Here is a 13,488-nt window from a genome sequence, read left to right as displayed (position 1 = left end):
TACTCTCTCGCCTTCCCTCAGTCGAAAAGGGGTCCAAAACTTGGCATAGTACTCTCTTCATTTGATTAAGTAATATGTAAAATTTAATTTGATTTATTTTATTCTTTTTTCATTACACGTAAATTTGGCATACATATTTTTGGTAACTATAGAAATTTGATCCATTCAGATCCATCAATGAAGCTTAGAGAGATGAAAGGCTTAGCCTCCTCGTCTGTGAGCTCTCTTGACCATGACACTCTTCCAGCAAAGCTAGCCCCTGGTCCTGCGCATTTGTACTGCCCATAAAACACAGTCCTGCCAATTTACATACAAGTACAAGCCCATTAGCACTTCTAATCAATTGTACTTCTCTCTTAAAGAAAGTGAAAAAACGTTTAAGTAAATAAATGGGTTTGAATGCCATTCTTAAGATGCATAAGGAAGTAGGGATTGAATATAGTAACGGCACACACACTCTCTCTCTATACACACACCGTAAACCCATGGTGTAAGGACTATGGTACTACAAATGCATCCACCATTGATCACTAGGACCGGTAGTGGGGATTAACGAACCACTGGCGATTGTTTGTCTTAATGTGTATCATCAATCACTACTGTCCGTTGTAAAAACAGACGTTAGGAAGCCCGTGGTGTACCATGTACCATGGCGCACGATATACTTTCGATGACAACTATTAATTTTCTCTTTTTTTTGCATTACCAAATAAAAAATTATTATTATTATTATTATTATTTCTTTCACACACATACACATTAAAAAGTATCAGTTTCTCCCTATATATCCTAAGGGATATATATATATATATATATATATATATATATATATATATATATATATATATATATATATATATATATATATATATATATATGCGCATGTGTGCTTTAGGGGGAAGGGGTTTGGGCTATACACCATGTACGTGTGTATGGGCAATGTAAGAAAACTCATCTCCAGCTCAGGACCCAGCTCCACCCCAGCTGAGTAACTTGGGTAAGTCCTAGCGGACTCCCCGGAGTCTTGCATGAGTCCAAAAATCGCCATCAAATAAAAATAAATTAACAAAAAATCAGTAAAAAGCAAAATAAGTGATAGACATTAATAAAAGTCGATAAAAGGCGAAAAAATATTTAGAAGGTAGATTATAAAAGTTGATTTATAGCTTGAAGCAATTCAGAAAATCCGAAAAAAAGAAAAAATAGAAAATTAAAGCATACAATAAAATTCACAAATCATCATATAAATTTATAAAAATTATATAGGAATATGTTTTAAAAACATTATTTGTTAGTGATTTATTAATAAAATTCTTACTTTTTATGTAAATGTCAAGGACCCGAGTTGGTCTCAATAACTCGCCTAGATCATCATCATCATTTTAGTTTTTTGTCAAAGTTAATTACTCGGCCGAGTCCGGCTGAGCAGAGCTTTGAAACCCTGATGATGGGCAAGGAGCACTTCAATTGGAACCAATTTTTTTAGAGAGAGAGATGAATGGAAATAGTCTTTGGGAAGGGAGGGGGAGGAGAGAGAGGGATGAATGGAAATAGGCTTTGGGGAGGGGAGAGAGAGATGAATGGCAATAGACTAGAGAGAGAGAGAAAGAGAGAGAGAGAGGTGAAAGGCAACAATATTTGGAGGGAGAGACTAACATTTCCCTGTTTGGATCTCCCCAATTGTACCAACCCCTTGGGATAATAATGTTGTCCATGTATGTGTAGGCAAACACCACTCTAGAAAAGGCCCCCCATGCTCTTCCAAGATACAAAGCACCAGATCCTGTCACCTTACAATTCACAAATGAAAACCCTGTGTCTTCAAGCAAACTCATCCTGTTTTGGGCTGTCAAAGCCCCATAATTGTTTGCAATGGCATGTACATGGCATCCCTGATTTGCAATAACAACAACTCACTTTTAGGTTAATCACAAATAGTCGTAACAATACTCAATTTTAGGTTTCTTATGAATAGAAGTAACAGTAACTCAAATTTTACATTTCTAACCGTTAGAAATGACAATACTCCCACAAATAGAAATAACAATACTCAATAATTGGTTTCTCATTAATAAGATAGAAAACATATACATGGTTTAGAAACATGCGTTGATATAAAATTTGGCGACGTCCTCATGGAAATCGATTAAGACCAAATTGGTCTCAGGATGATATGGGTCGTGGCCCGATTCCATATATATATATATATATATATATATATTTATATGTGGGTGTGGTTTCTATAAGGTTGCAACTCTAAACAATTCAATTAAGGCACACCTCCAAATTTTATCATAACATATAATTTTGGTGTAAAAAATTCTTAGGATTATATGAAAATCTATTTTCATATCTAACTATAAAATTTTAAACTTAAAAAATGGTTAAAACCAAGTAGATCTATAAACATACGAAAAGCTTGAAAATGGACAGTCTAGATAATGTGTTGCAAGATGCACTATTTTTGGAACTTAAAATCTTTTTTTCTTCATATTCATTAATCTCGATATCAAGATGATCAATTAGAGGGTTTTTCAACATTAAAACAATCTTTTCTGATGGATTTTTGAGGCGCATCTGTAATTCTTCATTTTAAGTTTGCAACCTTATATAAACTTTTTTCCTATATATATATATATATATATATATATATATATATATATATATATATATGTAAAAGATATGGTGTGAAGCCTAGTGTAGATAAGCTAAATGTGCCAATGGTCCAGATTGAATCTAGGCCGATCTGACGATCATGGGTGCCCAGTAGTGTTTGAATTTTAAGTTCTTTTCTACAATTCCAAATCACTTGAAATTTTAGGCATATGTTCTTTAAAAATAGAAGAATCAATGAAAAATATTAAAAAAAGATTTTATATAAAAAAATTGATCAAAATACCCCCAAAACTTTGTGGGGGTATTTTGGTTAATTATTTTCATGTAAAAGATTTTTATAATATTTTTCGTAGATTTACCTATTTTTGAAGAACATACAACTAAAATTTCAAGTGATTTCAATTTTTTTAAAAAAAAAATTAAAATTCAAACACAACTAGACACTATCGAGCACCCATGATCGCCAAATCGACCCATATTCAATCTGGGTCGTTGGCGTATATACCTTATCTACACTAGGCTGCGCATCATATCTTTTTTCATATATATATATATATATTGTTTTCTTTAAGCTTATGTAAAGTTTTTTTTCCCCATATCTCCACCCTATAAACCTCGATCTTTTATTTTTAGTTAATGTCATTTATTTTGTAATATTTTTTTGGAGACTTGATCTAGATTGCCGATCCAATAATTCTACACCGTTCTATGGTTGAATGATGATCTACCCCACCGATCTGAGTTCTAAAACACTCGTAATTAGATACCATGGATGTTGGTACTTTAATAACAACCGTTATATTTCGTTTGAAGAGTTAACGATTCTTGTCTATAATGCTAACGGTTGTTAAATGTCAATAATGGCCATTATACATTGAACTGACCTTTTTCTAAAACAGGATATATTGAACGATGCTTGTTATATGTAAATAACGGCCACTATACATTGCACTGACCTTTTTGGAAACAGGATATATTGAACTTACGTTTTCTCACCCCTTCCTTTTGACCTTTATGAGTGCCACACATAAGAGCCACCACGTTTACTAAGGCCGTTACTTCTTTTGTCCCAACTACTTTTTTAAACCATGTAGATACATAAAGAAGAGAGAAAGAGATTGCATTTTTATATGAATGGGAAACTTTTATAAATATTCCTTATAATTCTTGGAAACCAAAATTAAGCAAAATATACAACGAGACCATTTACTTTTTGATATTAGGTAGTCACTATTAATCTTGACTATTAAATGTGAAATTGATCGGCTACATGTACTCCATTGATCAAACTCAAAGTTTAAAACAAAATTCTCAAACTTTGTTGTACACCAAAGATATTAGACGTCACACCCAAGCTATTAGCTCTCAAGATACCCCTGATTGAAGTATTGAACGGGGTCACTTGTTTCGTTCTTGAGTGAAACGCTCAGAAACTGAATTCAAGCCCCAAATTAGGTCATTTTGCCTTTTTAGGAAGGGTGAGGTTTGTATAAGGTGTCAACCTTATACTATTAAAGTAAGGTGCATCTCAAAACTATGTCAAAAATTCAGTTTCAATGCCGCAAAGGCTTGTGATGATATGAAAATATATTGTTGCCCCAAATATTTTATAAACAGTAGTGATCAAGTAGATCTATACACACTTGGAAATATTGAAAATGGACAGTCTAGATAATATGTAAGAAGATGAAGTATTTTTAGGACTAAAAACCCTTTATATATATATATATATATATATGAATCTCAACGTCAAGATGATTGATTTAAGTCTTCTAGCATGAAAACAACTTTCTCTCGTGGGTTTTTTAGATACACCCTACCCGTATTGTACAAGGTTGACACCTTATATAACTTTTTCTTTTTATAAGTTGAGCTTGAGTAGTTACACATTTAGCAACACCATATCTCAAGTTTCATTCCTACAAAGGAAATAAAAAAAATTCAAATTCTGGATCGAATCACTTTTTTTTTTTATTGCTCATTATATTGGTCTATAGTTCTATACCCTTCCTCTTCAAAAAAATATATTGTTCTATACCCTTATATTGAAATTAAAGAAACAGGGGAGGAGAGAGAAAGAGAAAGAGATCATAGCACAAGTAACTAACCTCATAGAGGGAGAGGCCATTGCCAAATATAAAATCAACAGAGCCTTCAATGTAGCAGTCTTTGTAGTAATGCCTACCAACATGATCATAGAGTGTGTCTTGAGCCCCCAAGAATTTACACCCCAAAAAGGCAGCTGTATCTGCTGATATCCTGAATGCAACTGCCTGTTTGCCTGAAGCTCCTGGTTTTGGAACAGGGGTTGTATTCTAGAGAGAGAAAGAGAGAGAGAGAGAGAGAGAGAGAGAGAGAGAAAGAGAATGTGAGCTATATAAATTGAGTTTTTCTCAAGGACCACATAATATAAATTGAATTGTTTTCTATTAAAATCCAATAGTGAGTTTGAAAAGAGAAAGGTGTTGGTTTCATCCCTTGTTGCTTTTCATTTTATGGCGTATAGAGAGAGAGTGTGCACCTTGAAAGTTATGTTTTTGGCAATGAAATAAGGTGAATTGACTGCAAATGTTGCAGAGTTGAAAGTTCCAATTGGCTGACCAGTTGGGCCCACTGTTTGGGCAGTATCTCCCCATTGCACTTCTGTTCTGTCGGCCCCTGCTCCTTCTATGGTTATAAATGCCTTCATTGCAGGGATTATCACCTTCTCCCTGCTTTCAATTTTCACCATAATGCAATCCATCAGTTAGAGAGAGAGAGAGAGGCTTTTTGTCTTCAATATTATAGTATTTCACAGGAATAGAGTGAGCCCAGCTATTTTTAATTTTTTTACAACCTAAATTTGTTTCTAAAATACGAAATGCTATGTTTATAGGTAGAAATTACAAAAAAGGTACATAAACCTACATTTTTTAACAAAATTGTCTCTCAATTTGAAGATTAAATCCTCATCTAAATTAAAAAAAAAAAAATTATCGTTTTCGTTAGTGGGGCAGTGCCCCAAGCTTCAGGGCAGTGCCTCACTCATGAAAAAAAAAAAAATTTGGTTTGTGCATATCCTCAAACTGAGGAGTAATTTTGAAAAAAAAAAAAAACAGATTGACCAATCTCCTTTATAATTTTCACCTATATATATAACATTTTAATATTTTTTTAAAAATGTAGGGTCCCTACATACTTAAGTCACTCAAAAAAAAAAAGAAGAGAAAGTATATAATGAGGCCATTTACTTTTTAATATATGGTTGTCACAATTAATTTTAACCATTGGATGTGAAATTGGATGACCGCATTTATTTAATCGACCGAGCTCAAAGTTCAAAAGAATTTTTTTCAAACTTTATAACGTACCCAAGCCATAAAATATCACATCGGATTATTGTAAATAATTGTAACCTCTCGTACTAAAAGTAAGTAGTCTCATTGTATACAATCTACAAGAAAAAAAGTACAAGAGAGAGAGGGAGAGAGAGAGTAATTTCTTTCTTAAAATTTCACTACTAGGGTGAAACCAAGCAACTTTTGTCGTAAAGAAAGTTCGACAGTTGACAGTTGATTCGCAAGAGAGAGAGTACTCAGTAATACAATCATGTCTAATAAAACCCAGTTTCAATAATTGAATCCGTTTCTTATAAAGGAGCATGATACGGTTACACAATGTGAGAGAGAGAGAGAGAGAGAGAGAGAGAGAGAGAGATTCATTAAATCCATAATTCTTGAAAAAGACAGTCACACACACAACCCTAGTGAGAGAAAGTGCACAAGACGAGAGAAAGTGCACAAGACACAGTACAGTAAAGTGTGAATAACCACACAATCAATAAAATTACGATAAAACACACACACACACCCAAGCACAATCAAAGAAATTCCCCCAAATTCAATTACAGCACAGTTTCAAAAATCGCCTGAACCTAACTCTTAAAAAAAAAAAAACAAAAAACAAAAAATGAGTGTGTGTGTGAGATAGAGAGCGATGAAAATTTCACCAAAGCCAGTGAAACCCAAACCCAAATTTCTGAACATTCATTGAAACCAACTCGTTTAACTTTTAAAACAATGAGAATGTGTATGTGTGTGTGTATTAGAGAGAGAGACTCACGTGTAGGTTCCAGGATTGACCTTGATCACAACCCTCACCAAATTGATGAAAGGAAGTGAATCAATTGCAGATTGAATGGTTGTGAAATCTCCTTTTGCAGGATTCTTATCAACAGTGAGATAGAAAGAAGGGAAGATCTTATTAATGGCCGCCCCGAAAAGGGAATGCTTAAGGCTCCCAACCCATTCAACCCACATCATGAACTGGTCTTCTATCAACTGATTCTTTGTACCATTTTCAGGGAAATTGATCAAAATTTTAGGTGGTTGCAGTTTTCTCAGGCTCTTTGCTTGCCCCTGCTCTAACCCAAAACACAGAAGAAGAATTAGAATCAAAATTCTCATCAAATTCTCCATGAAAAGGGGCAAATTTGAGCTTGGAAAGCAGGGTGTGAAGAGAGAGAGAGCTCTTTTTCTCTCAGTTTTGGAAGTGGGTGGTGGAATTGGGGCTGGGTTCCATTTATAAGGTGAGTTATGTGGATTTCCATTACTGTAAGTAGAAGAGTATTAATAGACAGAGAAAGTGTGGTGTTTTGTTTGTAGAGAGAGAAGAGAGATTATTAACGTTTGTTTTGTTTTTGGCAAGCAGGCCAAGAACCTATGTGGGCTGATTCACGGGTTCTTTTTCTGATTGGAAAGTGGATCACAGGTACCAATCTACATGACAGCTTTTTCTCTTGCTCGTGAACTCTCTCTCTCTCTCTCTCTAGGGGTACCCTTGTCTGCATCATAAAATATCTGACTTTTCTCTTTTTTTGTTAATTTTAACAAATTAAAATTTCGGTGTGGTTCATGTAAGTCTAATTTTTAAGCAATCAAAGTAACATGCAGTTTTAAAACCCTTGCAAGATGCACTTGGTGTCAGACTCATGTAGTGTCCTTGAGATCCATCTATGCTCGAATTAAGAACTTTAAAGCTGCTATGGAGTAGATTTATGAACACTTCAAGACCTTAAAAGTTGATGGTTTAAAGCAATGGTTTAAAAAACGGATCGGTGACCCGGATCGGGCTTCCAAAAAACCGATTCGGATAGGCGAATCGGCGATCCGGATCGGGAATCGGGTGAATCGGTTAGAATAAAGCTTAAAAAAAATTCGAAAAAATTATTAAAATTCATTATAAATATTGTTTTTTAGGAATTCAATAAAAAATGAGGGTACTCCATTAAGAATTTTCATGTTTTTTAATGAATATGAGAATATTGATATGTTCTTTCCCTGCATGAACCGCCATTCAGCATTTAATTTACAGTATTTCGTGCTCATCCCTACACTGTTGCTGTTGGGACTCGATATGTGAATAATATGGCTGGGATAGGGTGGCCTCAGAATCATCATCTCTCTCATTTTCTCTTTGAATAATATGGATTAAAAATAAAAAATAACAAATTTTCAAAAAAATCGATCATGGATTAAAAAAAAAATCACAAATTTTCAAAAAATTCTATCATGGATTATATATATATATATATATATATATAAAATCCAACGACAGATTTAATAGATTTTCTCTTACATTTCCTGTTCTATGTGTTTATAGATTTTCTCTTACATTTCCTGTTCTATGTGTTTATAGATTTTCTCTTACATTTCCTGTTCTGTGTACGTGAAAGAAATACAAGTGTTTGCAAGTAATACTTCTAAACTTAATTTAGCAAAGCCACGGAAATTTTAAGCGAAAAGTATATCTATGGAATAGTGTCGGTGCAAACTTAAGGAGTTGAAGAAAAGTAGTTAAAAAATATCGTCTTCTGCTTCAGGGATTGACACGGCCGATACACCAGTTTTCAAAAAATTCAATCATGGATTACATAAAAGTCGATCATGGATTACATAAAATTCGATCATGGATTACAAAAAAAAACAAAAAATTCAATCGTGGATTACAAAAAAAGAAAAAAACAGTTCGATCATGGATTACAAAAAATTCAATCATGGATTACAAAAAACTCTAACATGGGTTACAAAAAAAGCAAAAAACAAAAAATTCAATCATGGATTACAAAAAAAAAAACAAACATTTCGATCATGGATTACAAAAAAAAAACAAACATTTCGATCATGTATTACAAAACATTCGATCATGGATTAAAAAAAATTCTATCATGGGTTACAAAAAAAAAAAAAAAAACAAAAAAAGCGATCATGGATTACAAGAAAAGAAAACAAACATTTCGATCATGGATTACAAAAAATTCTATTATGGGTTACAAAAAAACAAAAACAATTCGATCATAGATTACAAAAAAATCGATCAAGTATTACAAAAAAATCTATCATGGATTACAAACAAACAAAAAAAAAAAAAAAAAAAAAAAAAAAAAAAAAAAAAAAAAAAAAAAAAAAAAAAAAAAAAACCGTACGGACTCGCCGATTCACTGTTCGGACTCGCCGATTCCGTACAGTGAATCGGCGAGTCACTGTGCAGAATCATCCGGTTCTCTCTAGAACCGGACGATTTCCGATTTTTCAACCGATCCGGTCCCTTTTCGTGAATTCCGAGTCGAACCGGGCGAGTCCGGTTCGACTCGGCGTTTTTTAAAACGCTGGTTTAAAGCAATGATTTAAAAAATGGATCAATGATCCGGATCGGGCACTTCAAAGATTGGTCCAGGTCGGTGAATCGTCTGTTTGGATCACTTTTTTACTGTACAGAAAAAAATCGTGAACCATGAAAAAGGCACGTGAAACAAAAGTGAACCGGCAAAAAACCGGTTCAGATTGGTGAATTGACAGTGTGAATCGTCATTTTTATGTAGAGAATCGTTGTTTTATTGTGCAGAACCGCCGGTTCTATTCTAGACTCAATCGTTTTGCTATATATAAGAAAAAGCCAAACGTGATGACCGATTTCTGGGTCAGACCGGACGATTCCATGTCGACCCAGTATTTTTAAAATCACTTGTTTGAATAATGCATCACAATATGCACTATTTTAAGAACAATAAATTATTTATTTCTTTGAAAATTATTTTTAAAAAACTTATATTGAAATAATTTGAAACAATCTCAATGATGGGTTTCCTTTTCATTTTTTAGTAATTAAAATACAAAAAGACTTAAGAAATGCACAGTTTCACTCACCTTGATTTAAAGGCGTGCTTTCATTTCGAGCTTATTTAGTTAACAAATTCTCAAAAAGATATTTTTTTGTCTTCTCTATTCTAAGAAAATTTTGATTTAGTAAGTAAATGGAAGTCATTATTTACCATTCTTAACATATAAACCATAATTTAAAACAAATACAAAGTTTACAAATCACAAATTTGAATGGTTGGCACACAACATGATAAAAAACAAAGGGACATTACGGGAATTCTTAGCTCATTTCTTTGGAAATTGAAACGTGCGAGGAAGAAGAGGATACGAGATCTTCACTTTAGTCGCCATCAACATTTTCTAGACCCTTATTTTCGTAAATTTTGTGGCCATTTCGGACATTTATCACGAAATAAGATGCACTTAATCCCTGAAAAGACTTCTATGCCCCACATAGCATGTCTCAGGGAAATGGAAGAATTTAGTCAGCCAGAGATGAGGGTGGCACTGGCAACGGGCCTGGCCCTGGTCCCCATGGGGCCCGGTTCAAAACAAATTAGAAGAAAACAAATAAAAATCTTAAAAACTAAAAATGGTTATTTTTGAAGAAAAATTTTAGACCATTCATTTTTATCTTTTTTTGAAGGGACCACCACTCCAAGCACATCTTTGAGATGGATGTGTAATGCGTTAGGGGATGCAATGTAGTTATGTGTCACCCGGACACATATGAATTAATGATACTTTATAGGATATAGTTTATATAAGGTTTCAACTTTATTTGTAGAAGTAAGATTATGACATTCCATACTACCCATTTTAAATGGATTGTATAGATTGGGTACAGTTGGCATACAAATGCATCCGTAGGTGTAGAAGTAAGGTGCACCTTCAAATTTTATCATGATATATAATTTTGATGTAATATGTTTTTAGGATTATCTCAAAATCTATTTTTATATCTCATTATAAAATTTTAAATTTCAAAAATAGTTAAAATCAAGTAGATCTATAAACATATGAAAATCTTGAAAATGGACGGTGTAGATAATATGTTGTAAAATGTACTATTTCTGTGACTTAAAATCTTTTTATTTTTCATAGTCATACATCTCGATGTCGAGATGATCAATCAAAAGGTTTTTCAACATTAAAATGACCTTTTCCGATGGATTTTTGAGGGGCATCCGTAGTTCTAGATTATAAGGTAGCATCCTTATATAAACTTTTTTTTGTATAGATTTGATGTCTTTTCAAGTAACATTAAAAAGGTGTGGTTTGTATAGAGCCTAGGCTCTAAACAATCAAATTAGAGCCTACCTTCAAATAGTATCGAGAAATGTGGTTTCAATACTAAAAATATTTGTGACAGTCTTAAAATATATTTTCATCTTTATTTATAAAGTTTAAAGCTTCAAAAATAGTGTAGATAGATAGATCTTATGAAAATCTTGAAAATTGACAGTCCTAAAATACGTTACAAAATACACTATTTCCAAAACTTGAAATCCACTTTTTTCTCATGTCCATGTATCTTGATGTTCAGATGATCAATTTGGGGATATTTGAGCAACAAAACAACCTCTTCTAATGAAATTTTTTATGTAGGCTCAAATTTGATTGTTTAGAGCTTCGGCTCTATGTAAACTTTTTCGATATTAAAAAGTATCACATCTTCTAAGATAGTACTAAATCTATACCATCTAAATATAATAACTGGTGCAAAGTTCTACAAATAAGGTTGTAATATTATAAGAACCTTTTTTTTTTAAATTTAAATAGTTAATAATAATTGTGACCTCTTATACTAAAAGTAAATAGTCTAATTTACTGTTCATTTCCATTTCAAATAGAGGGTTTTAAGAATAATTTACTAATTTTTAATAAGGGAAATGTGTCAGTGTACCTATCTTATCATTTGTTTAAAATGTTACTCCTTCCCAATTATTCCAACTCAGGATAAATATCTTTTGATGGATTTTCTAAAATAAAATAAAAATTGTCTAAAATGTTATCTAATCGACCTTTTAGGTTCATTTCAATAAATTTTGGGCATCGAGAGAATATTAATGCCATGAAGGGTTCAGGTTTATACATTGTCCCATATGGTACATGTTGAGTACTACCGCAAGAGCACATTGTACACTTACACCCTTTTTTTTCTTTTTTTTCTTTTTTAAATGTTACTGTGCACACTTACCCCCTCATATCAAAGAGCTAGTCAAGGGAATTCTTTTCAAGAGCAAATGAATTACAAATGTTTTTTTTTTAAAAAAACAAAATTGGTTGGGAGGTTACATCGTAGACAGTAATGAAGTGTATGCCCCTGCGGGAGCATGTAATCTTTTGTCTTCCTCCCTAACATTTCAATATTGGAACTTCCTAACATGAGTAATTTAGTTTTTTGTAGCATAAAGGGAGAGACCTTTTGCTGGGAAGGCGGTGACAAAGTGTGCCTTTCGGCTGAACTCGTGGTACCTATTTGGAGTCCCAAATCACTCCCAAATAAAATAATAAATAAACACAGAAATAAGAGCCAAAAACCAATAATATTTTATCAGTCTAAGATTTAATACTGTCACTAACATATAAATTATAGCAATTCTTAAAATTAATATTATCATCAATCTTATAATATCATTACTGTGTTGTCTTTGTTTGTTTTGGGTGTCTTTTTTTGGGGAGTTTTAAGATTAATTATTGATATGATTGGATCACTCACTATTGTTACAACAGCTAACTACTAACATGTATGTTTATTTTATTTTGAGAGACTCGAATTATTATTTTCACCCATGGTTTTGCTATGTACATCACTTACAGAGGGAAAAAAATCTAGAAAACATGATATTTCCACCCATGTTATGGGTGTTAGAGAAAATTAGGTAAAAAGAAGGCACAAAATTAAAGTTTGCTCAATACAAGTGGTCTAATATTGTGTTCAATTGACTGGCGGATATTCGTGTTGTGCAGCTTTTGGTATGGTGGGGCGGCTGCAATGTTTGCAATCTCTCCCTCTCTGTACTATTGCAACTATGCAGTGTTCTGGGACTCGGTCGGGTCCACCCGTCCTCGAGTTTCTGTGTATAATTTGGGATATTTAAAAATTTCAAAAAATAAAAATTGTAAAAATATTAGGGGTAGCAATGGGTTGGGTCCGGCTGGACCCGGACCTAGACCTGAATATATTCGGGTCCAAGTTTTGGATCCGGGCCGACCCTTTGGGTTCAAAAGTTGGACCCATACCCATACCCATCGGGTCCTAGGTATGGTCGGGCCCATTGCTTCATGAGCTTTCGTTTTTGTAGCCGACAATGGTGAACAACAGATAACTAATTTTTGAAGGGTGGGCGATTAGAGAGAGAGACATTCGAGATCCAGAGAGAGAGCTATGTCTCCAAGAAACTGAGAGAGGGAGGTTGGTATGGGGTTTGGCTGTTTGGGGAATTAGGGGAAAACAGAAAGTATTGAAACCATTTTAGGGTTGGGATTTTGACCTTTGGCTTTGGATAAACTAAAAATTCGGGTCCGGGTACCAACCGGCTCAGGTATAGCAGGACCCTTACCCCGAACCCAGGACTATCAAGATACCTTTTATTGGTGCCAAACCCTACCCACGGGTCCAAAACTTGGACCCATACCCGGACCATTGTCTGGTATACCTGGAGGGTATGGGTCGGGTCCGGGTCCATTGCCACCTCTAAAAAATGTAGATATGTTATTCAAATTTTCT

General features: G+C 33.7%; 1 protein-coding gene across 4 annotated transcripts; it reads right to left on the bottom strand.

Annotated features, from left to right (window-relative positions):
- Nucleotides 1-75: 75 nt before the first annotated feature.
- LOC18443478 (Pectin lyase-like superfamily protein) lies at nucleotides 76-7,423 on the bottom strand. Of its 4 annotated transcripts, none has more exons than XM_020672975.2 (5): nucleotides 6,718-7,423; nucleotides 5,138-5,327; nucleotides 4,725-4,931; nucleotides 1,657-1,892; nucleotides 76-297 (listed from the first exon to the last, which is right to left on the bottom strand). In XM_020672975.2, exons 1-5 carry the CDS (start codon nucleotides 7,071-7,073, stop codon nucleotides 147-149), a joined length of 1,140 nt encoding a protein of 379 aa, XP_020528634.1. In that variant the 5' UTR covers nucleotides 7,074-7,423; the 3' UTR covers nucleotides 76-146. The 4 variants fall into 4 exon arrangements, with proteins under 4 accessions (XP_020528634.1, XP_020528633.1, XP_088723183.1 ...); XM_020672974.2 differs by having other exon boundaries at nucleotides 5,138-5,330; nucleotides 6,718-7,290; XM_088867057.1 differs by lacking the exon at nucleotides 1,657-1,892 and having other exon boundaries at nucleotides 6,718-7,296.
- Between the last annotated feature and the right edge of the window lie 6,065 nt (nucleotides 7,424-13,488).

The sequence above is a fragment of the Amborella trichopoda genome, chromosome 5, assembly GCF_054954075.1.
Source record: "Amborella trichopoda isolate Santa Cruz 75 chromosome 5, AtrichopodaSantaCruz75HAP2 v2.0, whole genome shotgun sequence".
In the NCBI taxonomy this organism is placed as follows: Eukaryota; Viridiplantae; Streptophyta; class Magnoliopsida; order Amborellales; family Amborellaceae; genus Amborella; species Amborella trichopoda.
The sequence above is the reverse complement of the archived record's forward strand: the minus strand, read 5'-3'. Positions and strand labels throughout refer to the sequence as shown.